At 35.4% G+C, this 19,497-nt stretch overlaps 1 protein-coding gene across 1 annotated transcript in view; it reads left to right on the top strand.

Annotated features, from left to right (window-relative positions):
• Nucleotides 1-392: 392 nt before the first annotated feature.
• LOC129222814 (procathepsin L-like) overlaps nucleotides 393-19,497 on the top strand; it is a gene marked incomplete at its 3' end in the record, with an annotated part of 39,184 nt that continues 20,079 nt past the window's right edge. Inside the window, 1 exon segment of the mRNA XM_054857365.1 lies at nucleotides 393-734. Within this exon segment, the coding sequence (XP_054713340.1) occupies nucleotides 636-734 (99 nt within the window).

The following is a 19,497-nucleotide window of genomic DNA, read 5'->3' as shown; positions in this document are numbered from 1 at the left end:
CTACCCTCCCCCAAATCCGGCCCTGTTCATAGGGGAATGTATGTGCATGTTTCAATTGGAGAGAACGGTTCCATACGAAGTGTTCAGGGAAGTTGACTTGGACCCCTGACTTCGCCCCGAGAAAAAGAAACCACTTATCCCAGCCATTAGAAAACATCAAGTACTCCTCATCACTCTTAGATAATTTTGAGATAGAATTTGCTTTAGCTTTCGATTATCACCGTTATCATATTTCTTCATGAAGCTCATTCGTAATTTCCTATTTCTTTGCTGTCTTTACGCGCTCCATTCTAATTCATAAATTAAAAGAAATCCAGCAATAATTATACGAACATTTCTTCCGATCTACTTTTCCATTGAGAAAAAATAAAGAACGACGACAAAATCGACCTTGAATATACAGAATTCCATATTTACATTTTGTGCTCAGAGTTCAACGGAAGAAAAAAAAAAAAAGCTTTATCACTCACTGATTCATTCAAGGACGTAGGAGGAGCTAGTTTGGTTTCGGTTTGGATTTGGAATTGGCGGGAAATGAAAAGAGTCGCCCAGTCGCCTACGTTTTCAGTTAGTGATTTTTTTAATAGGGCTCCTTCCGTAGTTTCCGGGCTTACGCGTTTTCGTAGTCAACGAAAATGATTCTTGCATTTTTGCTGTATATCTTGACAATTTTTGGGACAAATGCAATTTCTTTATTTGATAGTAACTACGACTCCATGTGGGATGCTTATAAAGTAAGTTCATTATTATATTCTTCAGTTCTTTGCAAGTTTGTTTATTTATTAACAGCTTTGAGATGCAGACATGCATGCAGAAAATAAACGAAGTTAAATCCTGGTTTTGTATAAATCATAAAAATTTATTACTTGTGCTTTCCTGTTTAATATTCGGATTTCCAAGTTTCAAAAGTATTCCCAAACGGAAAATGCAGCTCTTGGTAAAGTAATGCTTCTTCACAACGAAACAGTAGCGTTTTAATTTAAACGTTTCTCCTTACACTTTCTAAAGAAATAGAAATTTAGTGGAGGTAATTATTAATGAATGTGTCAAATTCATACTTATAAAAATATTCTTGAATGAAGAATAACATGTTCTGTTAAAACTTCAAGGTTTTCCTCATGCAAATAAATCAAACGTTGATTCAGGAGTGACCAGAGTGACAGCAGGGTTGTGCACAGGGAGGGGGGGGGGGAGAGAGAAAGGACACCTGTGCTAGCTCGAGCCTGTTGGGGGCCCGAGATTTTTTAAATGAGGGGCGAAAGTTTTGTAAGGACGTGGGGAACATTAATATGGTGAGGCCCGTAATTTCTATGCACGCCACTGAATGACACCATACTGACCGTTTTTATGTAGCTTGTCCCGTTTTTCCCGAACAAGAGACGTTTTGGTGCAGAAGCGTTTCGTTTTCTGAAAGAGGACAAAACAATAACTGCTAACTCTCCCGTTTCGTTCAGGACCTCTAGATTTCCATGCCCTTTTCCGAAGTCCCTAGTTAACTAAATATCTTCCGAATTTCATCGAAAGAGCAAGGCTTTTTCAGAATACAATTACGGGAAAAATCCTAAATGAGCAAAATGATCTCAATTCCAAAACGAAACCTTTACTGTACACACCAGTGAGAAAATTGTAATGTCTGACAATATTGGAAAACATGTTTTATTTCAATTCCCCCCCCCCCTTTTTTGTTGAAATTATTTCCCAAAAAATTCGGTAAAGCGTTCCAGGCGTTTTTCTGAAGTTCCTAAATTCCTGCTGCAAGAAATGTAAATAAGAGAAATGTGCTGCAAGCAAGGGCACCCATATAGGAGGGCTCGAACCCCCCCCCCCTTAGAAATTAGAACTTCCTTGTTTTTAGTATTTTTTTCTTTGCAAAAATGTAAAAATATTTCTTCTCCAGCCATTAATGAATAAGTAATTAAAAATGTCCAATTTATCTTAATGACTCTAATCTGTCCTGAAATTGGTTTTCATGGGGAAAATATCATGCTAAACCAAGGTTAAAATATCTGAGCCCCCCTTACAATTTTGCATATGGGAGCCCATGGCTGCAAGAAATGGATTGGAAAACCCCCCCAGAAATTTGGTGTGTGAGGGAGGGGGGAGGGTCCGAAAGAGTTTTTTTTTTTTTTTTTTCTATTCTGGAAAAATTGAAATTTTTGAAGTTTCAAGCACAAAACTATGCATTTAAAATTTCATAGGATTTTTGCAGATTTCAGGCCATAAACAAACCAGCTTTTATTGATACCTTAAAATTGATCAAATAGAACAACAGTAAAAACTTCGAAATATTTATGAATTCTTTCATAGGACTATAATAGTTAATAATCATTAAAAAAATATGGTAATTAATTCTTTTAGCTGTTATTTTAAAAACTTTTTATGCAAAAGCAATAAATGCTCTCGGAATAACCACTACCATTAAAGAAATAAACGACGCCAGTTCGAAAACTTGGTATTCATTTTCAAAAGTTAAGTCATTTGTTACTTTCTTCTATATCTAATATATAGAAGAAAGTATTGGATTCGTGCAAATTTTCGAATTTTGACGGATTCGAACGTTTTGAGGTGTGCTGAGTCCATTTCGACTGTTTTTGGAAAATGTCTGTCTGTCTGTGTGTATGTGTGTGTGTATGTGTGTCACGTCTGTGTGTGACCAGTTTTTTGTGGCCGCTCTACAGCAAAAACTACCGCATGAAATCGAACGAAATTTGGTACACATATGTGCCCCTATGTAAACTTGTGCCCATTGGTTTTTGGGGCGAATTCCTCCAAGGGGGGTGGAGCAATGGGACGTTTTTTGAGTTACGCGTGCTTGCAATTCCTCAGGAAGTAACTGGCGGAATCAAACAAAATTTGGTCCATATGTTGCCATTAACAGGAACAGGTGCTGATTCAATTTTGGCGTCAATAACTCAAACGGGGGTTGAGCTATAGAACGTTTTTTGTCGTCAATTGTGACTGCTGTATCTCAAGAAATAATGAACGGAATGAAAGAAAAATTTATCGGCAAGTAGTCCTTAGTGGGTATAAGAGCTGATTTTATTTCGGTGTCAAAAGCTTAAAAGGGGGTGGCGCAATCGAATGTTCTTTTTTTTTCATTGTGAGTGCCATATCTCAAGAAGTAATGCTACGTTCTGGATGAAATTTGGAACAAATGTGAATCTAGTATTTGTAAATAGGCGTTGTTTCAATTTTGGCGCCAATCGCTCCATGGGGGGGCTGATTTTTTTTTGTGTAAATAAAAATAGCTTTTTAAATGCAACAATTCGCAACTCCAACGAACTATAGGGGGCACTGCAGTCACTGTCTAATGGCGGAATTGAAAACTAAAACAAACGCATGTGGTAGCGAAGAAAATGCTAAAAGTGTTGTGATTTTTGTTCGTATGTATGATTTTTTCGCTTTATTCGTTTGAAAAGATTTTTCAAAGTCTTGTGGATATTCTGACCCATATAGAAAGAGATTAGAAACCAAAAAGTATTACGAAAGTAAACAATTAATGCAGAACACACAGTAAGTTGTTCTGAAGCAGCCATTTTCACGATGTTGAATTCGGAATTCATAAATTTTTGGTTCGCTTCGAACGGCATTTTCATTTTGTACCGTTCTTTCTATACATTAGTACATATTAAGTTCAGTTTCGTGACATTTCCAGCATTTGTTGACATTTTTGTCACATAGTGCACATACGTGGCAGACTGTCAAGAGTAACGTTTAACACTAGATAATTTATTTCTATGACTACTATATGATTGGATATCCAAAGAAATCATGCATTTAATTCATTCGTCATGGAAATGATTTACCTGATATGCGAAATCTTGTCAAGATACATTATTCTTTCACATAATTTTAAAACCATAACACTATAAACAGATTTTTGGCGATCTTTTATTTTTTATTGTTCAAATTCTTAACGTTCTTTCTGGATTTTTCAATCTGTTCTGCGATAAATATTTTCAAGAAAATTTATTTGCATACTGTCTATTTCAGTAGGATACTGTAGTAACAAAGGTTATTTAAATCATTTATGTGGAATTAGGTTAAAGAAAAGTGTCCAGTCAATGTTGTTAAGTTCGTTTTTTTTTCATCGAATTGAAAAACTGATATTTATTCAAATTCACTCAGAACAAAATAAATGAAATGTGTACTCACAGTTTATATATGGTGGAAGTTTTCTTTTCAGTTGATTGACCATTATTTCTTTTTACTTATCGAATTCTGTAATCTTACTATCATTTTATTCCACTCATGATAAAAATTAAAAATGGTTTAACTAAAAACGCGAAAACTCGCCAAGGCTACTTTGCTTGCACAATACTAAAACTACTATAACCCTAAACAAATTTGGCGAAACCTTTCAGCTGAGAATAAAAGGAATAAAGTAAATTTCTTTCTCGGTTAAACATTTTTCATTTTGTTCTACGATAATAAATTCAAGAAAATATTTTGCATACTGTCCATTCCAACTAAATGCTGCTGTAAAATATGATTAGTTAAATTAATTTAAGATTAAAAAAAAACTCATATTCTTACAAATTCATACAAAACAATAAAAAATTTTACCTGGTATAACGTTATCCAATTTTGTTAATCCAGAGTTTTCTTGTTTACGCTTCCGCCATTTAATACTTTTTTGAAAGAAATAAGAAAAACTAACATTATTTTGAGAAGCTCGAGAATACTACTAAGGGACGAATTAATTTCTGTAGCGTAAAGCAAACTAAGACACATCGATTGCGTTAATAAATACTCAGAACAAACTGCCTGTGTTTACGTCAACAGACACACGTGATGCGCAACGTGGCAATGTTTTAGTTGCATTCGCAGTTTTATAAATCACCGCAAGGTAGCGTATTCGAGCGCTGGAGTTCCGAATAAGAAAGATAAATTGTAATACTGTCGTCTGCTTATTTCACGTGATTTTAATTTCGGACGGCCGTCAGGTTTTTTTTTTTTTTTTTTTTTTTTTTTTAATTGTTGCTGGGAATATTGCATTCTCTTCAAGCATAGGGATTGATCAGAATTCACAAGAAAGATATAGAAGAAAGTTTCGTGATGGCCACAACATACTAGTTACTTTCTTCTATCAAAATATAGAGAAGAAAGTATTGGATTCGTGCAAATTTTCGAATTTTGACGGATTCGAACGTTTTGAGGTGTGCTGAGTCCATTTCGACTATTTTTGGAAAATGTCCGTCTGTCTGTGTGTATGTGTGTGTGTGTGTATGTGTGTGTGTATGTGTGTCACGTCTGTGTGTGACCAGTTTTTTGTGGCCGCTCTACAGCAAAAACTACCGCATGAAATCAAACGAAACTTGGTACACATATGTGTCCCTATGTGAACTTGTGCCCATTGGTTTTTGGCGCGAATTCCTCCAAGGGGGGTGGAGCAATGGGACGTTTTTTGAGTTACGCGTGATTGCTATCCTTCAGGAAGTAACTGGCGGAATCAAACAAAATTTGGTCCATATGTTGCCATGAACAGGAACAGGTGCTGGTTCAATTTTGGTGTCAATAACTCAAACGGGGGTTGAGCTATAGAACGTTTTTTGTCGTCAATTGTGACTGCTGTATCTCAAGAAATAATGAACGGAATGAAAGAAAAATTTATCGGCAAGTAGCCCTTAGTGGGTATAAGAGCTGATTTTATTTTGGTGTCAACAGCTAAAAAGGGGGTAGCGCAATCGCCCGTTCTTTTTTTCCATTGTGAGTGCCCTATCTCAAGAAGTAATGCTACGTTCTGGTTGAAATTTTAAATATATGTGAATCCATAGGTAAACAGGCTTTGGTTCAATTTTGGCGCCAATCGCGCCAAGAGCTGCTGATTTATTTTTATTATCATTATTTTTTAGCGAATAAAAATAGTTTTATTAATGCAACAATAAGAAAGATAAATCGTAATAAATTGTCGTCTGCGTATTTCTCGTAATTTTAATTGTATGGAAATGATCGGAAATTTTATCTCAATGATTTAAAATTTTTAACTGTTGCCATCTTATGTTTGTTAACAAATAAAATATTTGTAATTAATTCAAGCAAGGCTTTTAAAATAACTTTCAATTTTCGCTCTTTGCTTTGCTTTTGCAATAATTCAGACTTTGGGATGGCCGTCAAGTTTTTGCATGTGCAATTTTGTTTTTGTTGAGAATATTGCTTCCTCTCAAGCATGAAGAGGGATCTGAAAAAAAAAGAAAAGAAAAATATAGAAGAAAGTTTCGTGATGGCCACAACATACTAGTTTGACTCATTATTATTCTTATTATTATTATTTGTACAATGTGTCACGCAAAATATTAGCATTTTACTGCAGCTCTACAGCGCTCTTTTAGCATCAATTTCGGTTAACGATATGTCTTATTGTTTCTTCAGTAGTACACAATATGTAATATATTTGTAACAAAGGTGTAACTGTAATCGTGGTATTGTAGTGTAACAGTAACTTTTAACTGTATGAAAGAATGTAAACGGAACAGCTATGTAACGCGCATCGTTAACATACATCGATAACAATCTCTCCCTTCCTTTGTAAAAAAAAGTTGTTATAGTTATCCTACCATAGTGTATTATTCTAAATGAATAGGTAAGCTACTACAGACATCACATATGGCGACGAGTGATTATTGAAGGCAAAGAACTCACTATATCAAAAGCGAAACTATGGACATTGTTCTCTACTGAACGCAACAGGTAGGAAAGAACTTTCTTTTTACAAACTGTTTATGTTGCTGAAATTAATTATCCAATAATCAGAAAATGGCAGAAGGAAACAGGGATGAAATTATCGAGAAATTGATAGAGCAAAACAATGCTTTAATGGAAATGTTGAAAATTCATAATAAAAACGAAACTGTTCCGATTCCTCAAAACAAAAATGTCAACCTGCAATTTGAAAAATGGGCAGTTCTCAAAAGGTGGGAGCAAACGCAGACCTCAACTTTGAAGCTTCAACACCAAATAACTTTCATTTTAATTAACTCAAAAATTTTTGAGTTAAATTATAATACTGTATAGAGACAAGAATTGACATAAATTATGGAAAAAATGCTCTTTAAATGCCCTTAAAAAATGTTTTCTTTGCTAAAAGGCGCAATTTTGGACATACCAAAACGTTAACTGAGCAAATGTACCATTAAAGAAAATTTTTTTAAAATTATTTCCATACGTTTCAAAAAAAATGTAAAGGTATGAATCTTACACTGAATAATTTTTTGTTAATATTTTACACAAATAACAAAAGTAAAGACAGATTATTCACTTTGTAAACAATTTTAGAAAATAGTAAGTTTGAAATTTGATGCATGTCCAAAATTTACGATCTTTACAATGCTATTTTTTGAGAACTAAGTATATGATGTTTTCATTTTAAAGGTGTTTATCGAGCCTCAGAATCAATTTTTAATTGTTTAAAAGTGTTTTCATAAGCTTTTATGCAGTATCTTAGAAGAAAAATAATTTTTTTTAAACGTACATGTGAGATGTCCAAATGGCGTTACGATCTTGACGCCGATAAATTCTGTCCATTTATTCAAAATTTTTGATGATCTACTGTCTTCTAACCTCAATAAAAAAAGGTTATTATAATGTTATCTTCTTTAATCCTTTGGTATTTTGCATAATTAATATGTTACACATTGAACAATACATAAATTACAGTAGAAACATGGCTGCTTATGATCGAACCGAAAGCCATTTTGCGCTAAAATCGCCAAGCAAACCTCCGTTGGCGACAGTACAGTATACGATAAGCTAAAGGTTACCAGAGGGGAATTCCAATTTGACAAATGTAGTTTATCGTCAGCTGTACCAGTTTTGGCGACTTTATCACCTGCGCTAGCATTTTTTTCCCCCCGCTTTTATTATTTTAGAATTCTTTTTCTCTTCTTTCTTTTGGAAACATAATTTAACGATCTCCAAATAGAAATACGAATTTCTTTCTTCAATAATTTTTTTAGACATCATTTTAGTCCTTATGACATTAGAAAAAATATTCAATATTAAAACTGATGTCACTTTTTACAATTGTATTATTTTTAATTTGAAGCTTTTTTTTAACCTTGCATCAATTTCTTCAAAATCATTCCAAAACTTTATTATATGTAAGGAGCAGCATGTATAGCCATTCAAGTATTTCATTAATTATCCTCTTTATTATTAAATTGCAAAATTTAAAAAGTAGTAAATAAAATTTTCATTGGAAAAGTTAAAAATCAGATTAACAATTGTCAAAAATGGTGAAACTTACGTTATGATGATGTCCAAAATCCGTTACCTACACAATGTCCAAAATCTGTTACCTACAGACTGCTGATTTAATTTGCTAATTAACAATTTTTACAAATACCTGCTGTCTTTTCATGTTCATATATTGTGTTCTAGGTATGCATACTATAGAATAAAATCAAAATTGATGTCAAATTCGAAAATTTTTGAAATTGCTCAAAGTTAACTTTTTTGTTCCCACCTTTTGAGAACTGCCCAAATATGACGAATCTGTTGAGTCATGGGATGCATATATTGACAGATTTACAGCTTTTTTAGATGTTCAGAACATTTCGGATGAAAAACGAGGGAAGGTATTCATTTCATGTTTATCGCCGAAATTGTTTACGTTCTTGAAAAGTCTTATCGCTCCGGTCAAGCCTGCCGATAAAAGTTTCGATGATCTACGAACAATTTTAGGTAAACATTTGAATCCAAAGCCATTAATAATTCCTGTTCGACATGCATTTCTAAATCGAAATGCAGCAGGAGAGCGAATCCATTTCGTGTTATTTGGCAGAACTACGCTCACTTGCGGTTCCTTGTTTATATTCAGATGATGTGCTGAATATTATGCAACGGGATGTGTTCTTAAGTGGATTAAGGAACAGTCAAATACTGAACAGAATTTTCGAGGAGAAAGATGATATTGATTTGGAAACTACCCTAAATATCGCTCTGGAGATGGAGAAGGCATTCCAAGGTGCTAAAGATTTAATTGGAAATGACAAGTTTATTTCAGTTAATGCACTAAAGCCAAAATCATCTAAAGATTTTCCAAAGAAAAATGTCTCGAAAGCTCAAGACTGTTATCGTTGTGGGAAAAATAACCACAGTAGTGCAAGTTGTAAATTCAAGGAAAGTACCTGTAATTACTGCAAAAAACAGGGTCATTTGCAGAAAGTGTGTTCCAAATTTAAGCAGGACATTAAAAAAGTTCCTCAAAAGAATAAACAAATTGTTGTCACAAACGAAGAATGTCAGCCTGAAGCAGAGCTACTCCCATTCTATGCCCTGCAACTTAAGGGTATAATAGGTCACCAATTCTGTTGGACATCCAAATTGATGGGTATTCCACAAAAATGGAGTTAGATACTGGTGCAGCCATCTCCACGATGAGCATACAAAATTTCCGAAAGATATCAAAGAAACCACTTTTGCCGTGCAAGGTTATTCTTAAATGTTATACTGGAAACACCATCATTCCTCTAGGGCAAGTAGAAGTTGAGGCTCAATATCAAGGCCAAAAGAAGGTAGTCAAACTTTTCGTACTTAAAGAAAATTTAGACACAATTTTTGGCAGAGAATGGCTATATTCCTTCCAAATTGATTGGAATTTTGTAAAATCAATTAAATCGGAATCCGTGGGTAAAAAACGCGACAATCGATTGGTTTCGTTACGGATAAATACAAAGAAACTTTTGATGAAGAACTTGGTGCAATAAAAAATTTCGAGTGCAAATTAGAACTCAAACCAGAAGTTCAGCCTGTTTTTATCAAAGCCAGAAGTGTTCCTTTTTCTTTGAAAAGTAGGGTTGAAGATGAAATAGATAGATTAGAAAAGCAAGGTATTATAGAAAAAATCGACACATCGGAATGGGCTACTCCTGTGGTTCCAGTAGTCAAAAGGGATGGTTCCATACGATTATGTGCAGATTATTCGGTTACATTAAATCCAAATTTGATAGTTCAGCAACACCCTTTGCCTTGATCGGAAGAGGTTTTTGCTTCCCTGAACGGAGGTGCTCAATTTTCCAAAATCGATTTTAGCCAAGCCAATCTCCAAATGAAGGTACACAAAGAAAGTCAAAAACTACTGACGATCAATACCCACAAAGATTTATACGCATGCAAACGTCTTATGTTCGGATTGAACTGTGCCCCAGCAATTTGGCAGAAGTACGTGGACAGTTTATTTTATGCATTAGAAGGCATCAAGGCATTTATGGATGATGTTAGAGTGACTGAACCTGACGACGAATCTCATTTTTCCCGGTTAGAAATATTTTTTCAAACTTGTAAGGACAATGGTCTCAAAATCAATTTGAAAAAAAGTGAATTCTTCAAAGATGAAATCAACTTTCTATGTCACAAAATAAATTCCTCTGGCATCCAGAAAACAGATGAAAAAGTGGAAGCTATAGTGAAAGTTCCTGTTCCCGAAAATGTGCAGGAAGTTAAAAGTTTTTTAGGTCTAGTAAATTTTTATGGAAAATTTTGCCAAAAACTTTCTACTCTAGCCTACCCACTGCACAATTTAACCAAGAAATATATTAAATGGAATTGGTCAAAAAAGTGTCAATCAGCTTTTGATGCAATCAAGAATGAAATTTTTTCACAAAGAATACTGATGCACTATGATCCAAATTTACCTTTAGTGTTAGCAACAGATGCCTCACCTGTTAGGTGCTGTATTATCACACAGATTACCGGATGGTACTGAAAGGCCTATTTCTTTTGCTTCAAAGACTCTGACGAAGACTGAGATAAGTTATTCACAGATTGATAAGGAGGCTCTGGGTATATCCTGGGGTGTAAAGAAATTTTATCTATATCTCAAGGGTAGAAGATTCATTTTGGTGACTGACCACAAACCACTAACTCAGATTTTCGGATCGAAGAAAGGGCTGCCAGTGATGTCAGCTACTCGACTCCTACACTACGCACTCCATTTGCAATCTTTTCAGTTCGACATAGAATATCGCAACAGCAAGGATAACAGCAATGCAGATTGCTTATCAAGATTACCTCTTAAATCGGAAGAATTAGATGTCATAGACGATATCTCAATGTTCCAAATCTCCCAGATTGAGACGCTCCCGGTAACTTCCAAGGACCTGGAAAAAGCGACTCGAGATGATGAAAAGCTAGGCCCACTCTTACAAGAATTGAAATTGGGTGCAGATTTAAAGGGGAAGGAGCAACGCTACAGTCTGGAGTCCGGTTGTGTTTTCTATGGCCAAAGAGTCTGTATTCCAACCATTCTGCAAAGACAGATCTTGGAGGAACTACATGCCGGTCACATTGGCATGGTGAAAATGAAAGCAATAGCTCGCTCTTTTGTGTATTGGGAAAATATTGATCAAGATATTGAAAATCTGGCCAAGAACTGTAGGGAGTGTGCAAGGTACCACACAAATCCCAATAAATCCAAAGTTCATCATTGGGAATACCCTACAAAGCCCTGGGAAAGAATACATGTAGATTACGCCGGTCCTTTTCTGGATAGTATGTTTTTCATTATAGTCGATGCTCATTCCAAATGGATGGAGGCTTACCCAATGAGATCTACTACGTCTTAAAATACGATTGAAATTTTGGGAGACTGTTTTTCACGTTATGGACTACCTATCAGGGTTGGCTTTCTGCCGGCAGAAACTGGTTATAACCGGTTAAAACCGGCAGAAACTGGCAAAAACTTAAAATCGTTTAAAAAAACTAAAGTAATTACTAAATGATATTTGTTTAAACTAAAAAAATTAAACTTCATTTCATCATTGTAAAAAAAAATGTTATGCTACTGCCCTTGATTTAGTTCAGAAAGGGAACTTTTCAATTACTGATGCTCGTAATATTTGGATTAATCTAACAAAGGACGAAAATCATATGGGTTCTTAGGATAGAGGAATGACATACAAAATTAAACTGGCATTACTGTTTGTAATTTTCTCGCAAATAAGCTTCATCTAAGTTGCTTGTGATTGAAATTATCATGTGCTTCAAGAAGAAAGTGTCGAATTTTACTTCCCAATATTAATCTAGATTTTGTACCTAATATCACAGCTTTGCAAATCAAATTGGCCCCACTTCTCGAAACTCATTTTTCCAGTCGAATTTTTACCACTACCCTAGTTACTACATGATGGACCAGTTTAAAAAAATATACAATTTGAAAGTTTTATGAATATTACTTGTTCCTTGATGCATTGCCTGCTAGCTCTTCTGTTGCAAGAATATTCTAAAGTTTCTCATTCTTGTATATTAAATTGAGAAACTATTTAGATTTTTGGAACCACCTTTTCCAAGAAGCAACTGCAGGATCCAAACAATGTAACATTTGATTCTGAACTAGAATAATATTGTAAATTAAACTGTGCTTTGGTTAACAATTAATTATTTTTTCCATGCGTTTTGTACTGTCTATCAATAGTTTTTTTTTTTTTTTGGTTATTTTGAGAGTTTTTGCCAGTTTCTGCCGAAAATGTGGCAGAAAGTGGTTTTTGCCATGCCGGTTTTAACCGGTTTCTACCAATGGTTTTAACCGCTCCGGCAGAAACTTGCCAGCCCTGCTACCTATAACTTTGGTTAGCCACAATGGCTCACAGTTTACTTCGAAGGAATTCCAGAATTTCATGAACAGCTGTGGGATAAAGCACAAAACCTGCGCTCCTTTTAAGTTATCAAGCAATGGACAAGCTGAAAGGTATGTGTTTTCTTTGAAACAGTCCTTGCGTGCACTTCAATATTACCCAGGGGATCTTTAAGACAAAAACTAGCAATATTTCTGACACAATACAGAAAAGCTCCAAATAGTACAACAGGCCAGAGTCCTTCAATGCTTTTCCTCAAAAGGGAAATACGAACAAGGATTGATCTTGTAAAGCCAGAACTCAAGGAAAAAATTGAAGACAAACAAAGGAGAAATAACATCTATTTTCGAGATCGAGTTTTTGGAATTGGGGACAGAGTTGCTATCAGAAATTACAATGCTCCAAATCGTAAATGGGTTTTCGGCAATATTGTATCAAGAGATGGCCAACTGCATTATACTATATTGGTTGATGGAGTTTTGATCAGATGTCATATAGATCAAATTCGCTCAGCTGGTAACTTCCCAACAGATAATCATAATCCTAATCAATTTTACCCATCAAGAGGTACAGAAAGCTACAAGGACCCATCACCCCCTGCTGAAAAGGCAGATCAATCTTCTTGTGCTCCTACGCAAGAACCACATAGTAGTGAAAACTCGTCAGATGATCCGTCCACTCCACCTGCTCCTGCTCAACCAGTCGTGGCTAAGACACCAAAAAATGCAACTTACCTAAGACGATCGTCCAGAACTCGCAGAGCACCAAATAGGCTGGACTTGTAAATTTTGTTTTCTACCACTTCTAAAATAGGACGGAGGAAACTAATATATTTGTAACATAGGTGTAACTAACCGTGGTATTGTAGTGTAACTGTAACTTTTAACTGTATGAAAGAATGTAAACGGAACAGCTATGTAACGCGCATCGTTAACATACATCGATAACAATCTCTCCCTTCCTTTTGTAAATAAAGTTGTTATAGTTATCCTACCATAGTGTATTATTCTAAATGAATAGGTAAGCTACTACAGACATCACACAATATAAAGCATAGGTATATTCAGTAAATAAGCAGTTTCGTGCTAATAAGCACGAAACTGCAGTCCTCGGCTGGAAATGACTGAGCTGGCGGTGTATTTCCGGTATAAAGCATAGGGTCTGGTGGGGTAAAGTGGTCATAAAATCGTAGGTTTTCAACTTAGGTGAATAATAAATACAATAAATTCTTTAAACACTTAAACTTTTTTTGTTTTTATTTTACATTGCATTATTAAAGAACATGGTACATTGAGTTTTAGGAAAATAAATATTGATTTAAGTAGCGTTATAACACTTTCTTTTCCCTTTGTATTTATGACCACTTTACCCCATGGGGTGGGTGAAAGTGGTCTAGTTAAAAATAGATGCAAAATCAATATAAACAACCCTAATAGTTGTATATTTCGGTTATTTTTATAGCTACAAGTATATGCACAAGCATATGTGTGTATACACGAGTATATACGTGTCGTGTAAACATTACTAAACACGTTCATATATGAGTAGATACATGTATGCACGTGCCTACTCAAGTAAATACGTGTATACACGAGTATATAAGCATGTATACATAATTACCTACAGGAGTGTATACGTGTCTACACGAGTATATACGTGTCACGTGTATGTACGGGTATATACGCGTGTAAACGAACATTATATGAGTGTATGCTCTTGTATCTCGAGTATATACGTGCATCCATGAGTATATACGTGTACAGTAGACGTATACACGCATATATAAGTGTACATACGCACATTTACGGGTATACACGAGTTAATTCGTGGATACATCCAGTGCGTGTTTGTACGTGTCTACTCACATTGTGAAGCACTAAAATACGTATGTATACGTGCAAACACGATTATATAACTGTATAGACGTGTATACGTACATTTACGTGTATACACCAGTACATGTATGTATACACGAGTATACAAGCTTATATACATGTGTGCCTACAGAGTGAATCCAAGCTCTTGGGCAAAAATCTAAGGTGTGTAAGAGGAGAGGATGAGAAGCAAAGAATTATAAGGAACTTACGTTCGCTGACGCGCTACATGCACACAAAGCCAGAAACTGATGGATGCAAAACAAATCACAAATTTGTTACACAACGATGATTTTACTCAAGATTTTAGTTTTTAAGAAATATTTAGAGCAGTTGTTAAAAGTTACGGCCTGTAGTAGCTCTAATACAAGCATCGCAACAAAGGCGCAGCGACTAATGAGAGTTTTTCAAAAGTCTCGTTATTGCAACAGAGAGTGCTTTGTGATTGCGACGCACATGTATCACAGCTGCAGGCCGCAAATTTCATCAATCGCTTTAAAATTTTCTTGAGACCTAAAATGTTGTGTAAAATTGTCTTTGTGTCATAAATTTTTGACCTGTTTTGCATCCATCAGTTTCTAGCTTTGCGTGCATGTAGCGCATCAGTAAACTCACCCTGTATATCATATGCTTGTATGTAAGTTTCTACTCGATTACGTACGCGTATATACGTGTCTACCGGAGTATATAATTGTTTTTATATATATATATATATATATATATATATATATATATATACGAGTATAAGCGAGTATATACGTGTATAGTAGTCTGTATAGATTAAAAATACTTGCAGATACCCATATACGTATTTATTGGTGCATTTATGTGAATACGTCTATATACGTGCCTACACGAGTATATGCGTATGCATAAGCATATACTCGTATATTTAACCCCATTTACTGTAAAAACAATACATATTATGTGAAAATAATATTTAATTTATATCTGTCTTATACTTGATGTTTAAGTGACTTTAGAAGAGCAATACTTGTTAAGCCTAATATTATGACCACTTTACCCCATCTTACTTAAATTGTTCTAAAAAATTATCTAAAATAGATTCAGCTAACTGCTAATGAGTAAGAGTTCTTGAGACACATAGGAAGCTTCCTATGCAGTCAATCTGTTCATAATTCTAACAAACAAAATTTCCCAAGGAAGTTAAAAGAGGTGTTTAGATTTAAAAACTTTTCATATTCACACAAAATATTTTTTTTTACGAAATAAAATTCTGCCAGTTGTAAAATTTTGTATTCAAAATGTAGTTTCTAACTGCCCTGCTCTATAATAAAATTTTCACATTCACTCGAACATTTATTTCCAATCTATAGCCATTTATTTGACGAATGACCACTTTACCCCATTGACCACTTTCCCCCACTAGACCCTATTGAGCAAAAATACTTTTTGAAAAAGTACGTTTACATCGTTCGGCATGCGTATAATGCATAACAATAAAACAGAACGTATTATCTGCGAATTATGTCTAAAAACAATCGCGATTTGTATTATTATAGAACGAAATAAAATAATAATAGAAAATTAATTCTTAGCGCTAAAAGGACTCCCGAAAAAATTCCCTACTCCGACTTTTACAATTTTAGGTCAGTCGACTCCATCTCCGACTCCTGTACCCGAAAATTGGTCAGACCTCGAGACTTCGACTCCGACTCCAGGGTTGCCAGACGTCCTGGATTTCAAGGGACAATCCCGTATTTGGAAAAACTGTCCCGCGTCCCGGAGAACTTCAATACGGGACGGCTAAAGTCCCGTATTCTAGCCCAGGGCTTCGCAACCGGTGTGCCGCGGCACACTGGTGCGCCGCGAAAAGGAACCCGGTGTGCCGCGGTATTTTCGTAGTTTTATAAAAAGAAAGAGCCTTGATGTATTTTATTCTAAAGTTATGACCGAATAACGTTTGTATTGTTCTGTAATTTCTCAATTCATTCTGTCGGTCATGTGCGATAAGACATACCCAACAAGGGGAGAGGCGAGGATTTGCTGCCTTCTAAACTTCTTGTGATCCTATTACTTTCAGTTTTTGCAAACGGATTCTAACTTCCAAGAAGTCAACTAAACAAGCAAAACTTTCTCTAAATCTTTCGCGAACGGAAGTATCTGCGACTGAATGTACTGATACAGATGAACCTCCAAGTAAAAAGGCTAAGTCGCTGAGTGGGCAGTACAAGGAAAGATACCTGACTTTCGGTTTTTCGTGGATCGAAGATGTAAAATCACCAAGACCTAAATGTCTCATTTGCGGGCAGAAACTTTCAAAAGAAGTGATGGTCCCTAGCAAATTAAAACGTCACCTATCTGCTAGACATCTTTCGTACTAGGCAAAGACATCGGTTACTTCAAGCGATTGGCGGAAGAGAAATCGAAGCACAGTTCCTTCATGAAAGACAGCGCAAAAGTTTCTGAAAGGGCTCAAGAGGTGAATTATAATGTTGCACGGTTCATTGCCAAAACGAAAAATCCACACACTATTGGTGAAACGCTTATTTTACCAGCGTGCAAAGAAATTGTACGGGGAATGCTAGGACCCAGAGCAGAGAAGGAGGTGGTCCGAGAGCCACTTTCTGACGACATTACCAAGAGACGAATTGATGACATTTCGGTTGACATAGAAGCAACATTGGTAGAGAAATTACAAGTAGCTGGAAAATTTGCATTTCAAGTTATTGAATCAACAGACATCATCGGAAGCTGTGCACAACACATAGCCATTGCATGCTTTGTTGATGAGGGACGCATTGAAGATCATTATCTTTTCGGCAAAGAACCGCGTACAGATGAATATCTGAACAGTAAAGGGATCCAGTGGCAAAATTGCACAAGTGTTTCCACCGACGCCGACGGAGCTGCTGCAATGACAGGACCTATCATAGGGTTCCTGTCGAATGTGAGAAATCGTAACCCAAGTGTTCAAACCATACAGTTTCCTCCACCGTGAAGCTCTCATGGCAAAGAACTTACCAGATGAGCTGAAGTCGGCTTTGGCTGAAGTCGTGAAACTCGTGAATTTCATAAAATCGAGGCCGCTTAATTCTCGCCTTTTCTCTGTACTTTGTGAAGAAATGTGGGCAGATCACAATTCCCTACTTCTTCATGCAGAGATTCACTGACTTTCACGTGGTAACGTACTATCAAGAATTTTTGAATTGAGGGACGAAGTACGAGAGTTTTTTGATTTTAATAAAAGAAATGCAGTACGTCAGTTTGTTGCAAGGCAAATGGCTGGCAAAACTAGCGTGCATGGCTGCATTTTTGAGCACCTTAACGAATTGAATTGGAAAATGCAAGATCAAGGAGAGAATTTGGTTACATATGTAGAACAAGCTGAACGTGTTAAAATCAAAAATTCAGCTGTGGAGAGAAGAAGTAGTTCGTTGGACATGTTCAAATGAACCGTCAACATGGTATGTGAAGGAACTGGCATGGATTAAAAGCTGCTGAATGTGGTGGCGGAACATTTAGTCATACTTCAGGATAAGTTTAAGCACTTTTTCAAGAACACCAACATATAACAGTATGACTGGATTCACGATACATTCCCTTCATCTGCGGAATCATCGGCTAAAGACCTTTCTTTGAAGGCGCGAGAAGAATTTATGAACCTCAAGAGCGACCGTACTCTTAAACTTAAGTTGAGCGAAGTGCCTCTGGACGATTTTTGGTTGCTGGTTAAAAATGAGTATCCCACCATCTCTTGTCTTGCTATTGATGTGCTGCTGCCATTTTCAACTACATATCTTTGTAAACTCAGCTTCTCAGCCCTCACACTTACAAAAAACAGTAAGAGATCATCTTTAAGGAGACTCGATCAAGAACTTCATGTAGCTCTTTCCAGCATAGAGTCAAACACAAAACGTCTTTGCTCCTCAAGGCAGGCTCAGGTGTCTCATTAGTGTCAAGTTAGGTGCTTGGTGTTAATTTCTTGCTGCTTGAAACATTGAACATTTTTTGAACACAAACTTGAAACATTTTTTGATAAATCATTTAACTGCAGTGTGCACTTTAATGACATATTTGACAGAAATGCTTTGAAACACAAATCAAGTATAATTTTCTGTAATGTCTGATATAGGTAGTTTTGTTGTTCATTATCAACCTCAATACATTCGAAATATTTCGACTTTCTAAATAAATTTAAATACATTACATAGTTATAATTGTTTTATTCATATGAAAAAATCCCCCCCCCCCATGTCTTTTTACCAGTGAATAATAAAAACACTTCTATATTACCAATGCGAAATTAAGTTCAGTGTGCCCCGTTGTTCCAGAAATTTCTTAAGTGTGCCGCAAAGTAAAAAAGGTTGAGAAGCACTGTTCTAGCCGATTACAATATTTTACAGAACGAGACTTTATTTTATGAGAAAAAAATAAAGTAAAACAAAAAATGTGAAATAATGAGATCTAAGAAAATTATGCGACAGCAATCGCAAAAATTGTTTTCGTTTTGATCTGGTTTGTAATTGTTGTTTGCAATTTTCTTTCCTTTTCTATGATTTCCCCTGCTATTATGAAAAATGCTAAATATTTTGAACTTTTATTTGTGGCCTGGTCAGTGAAAGTCATTTTAATATTAGGTGTCGCCAGGGCCATATTTAGATTTAACGGGGCCCTAAGCTATTTCTGTTATGAGACTCCTTTGGTAGTCCTTACTTTCTCACTTGGGCTATCGATACAGTTCGTTTTTGATCACTCCTATTACCCACCTACAAATACGGCGATCAATCCAATATTAATTGATCAACAGTAAAAAGTGCTTTGAAATAAATGGTGCACAGATTTAGAAAATAAGTAACAAGAGAGTAACATAGTTCCCATTTGAGCAATTCATAATTTATGTTATACTCAAGGTTCATGATATTCAGAAAATATCATGATATTTTCAAAAATATCCGATATTTTGATATATATCCAATATTTTCATTCAGCACAAACTAAAGTCTTTAAAATAGCAATTGCATCCTCAAATCACTCTTTAATTATTATTAATACAATATATAGACTTAAAATTAAGGTTTCTTTCATTT

Source organism: Uloborus diversus, chromosome 5 (assembly GCF_026930045.1).
Source record: "Uloborus diversus isolate 005 chromosome 5, Udiv.v.3.1, whole genome shotgun sequence".
Taxonomy (NCBI): domain Eukaryota; kingdom Metazoa; phylum Arthropoda; class Arachnida; order Araneae; family Uloboridae; genus Uloborus; species Uloborus diversus.
Note: the sequence above shows the minus strand (reverse complement) of the source record. Positions and strands in the feature narration are given on the sequence as shown.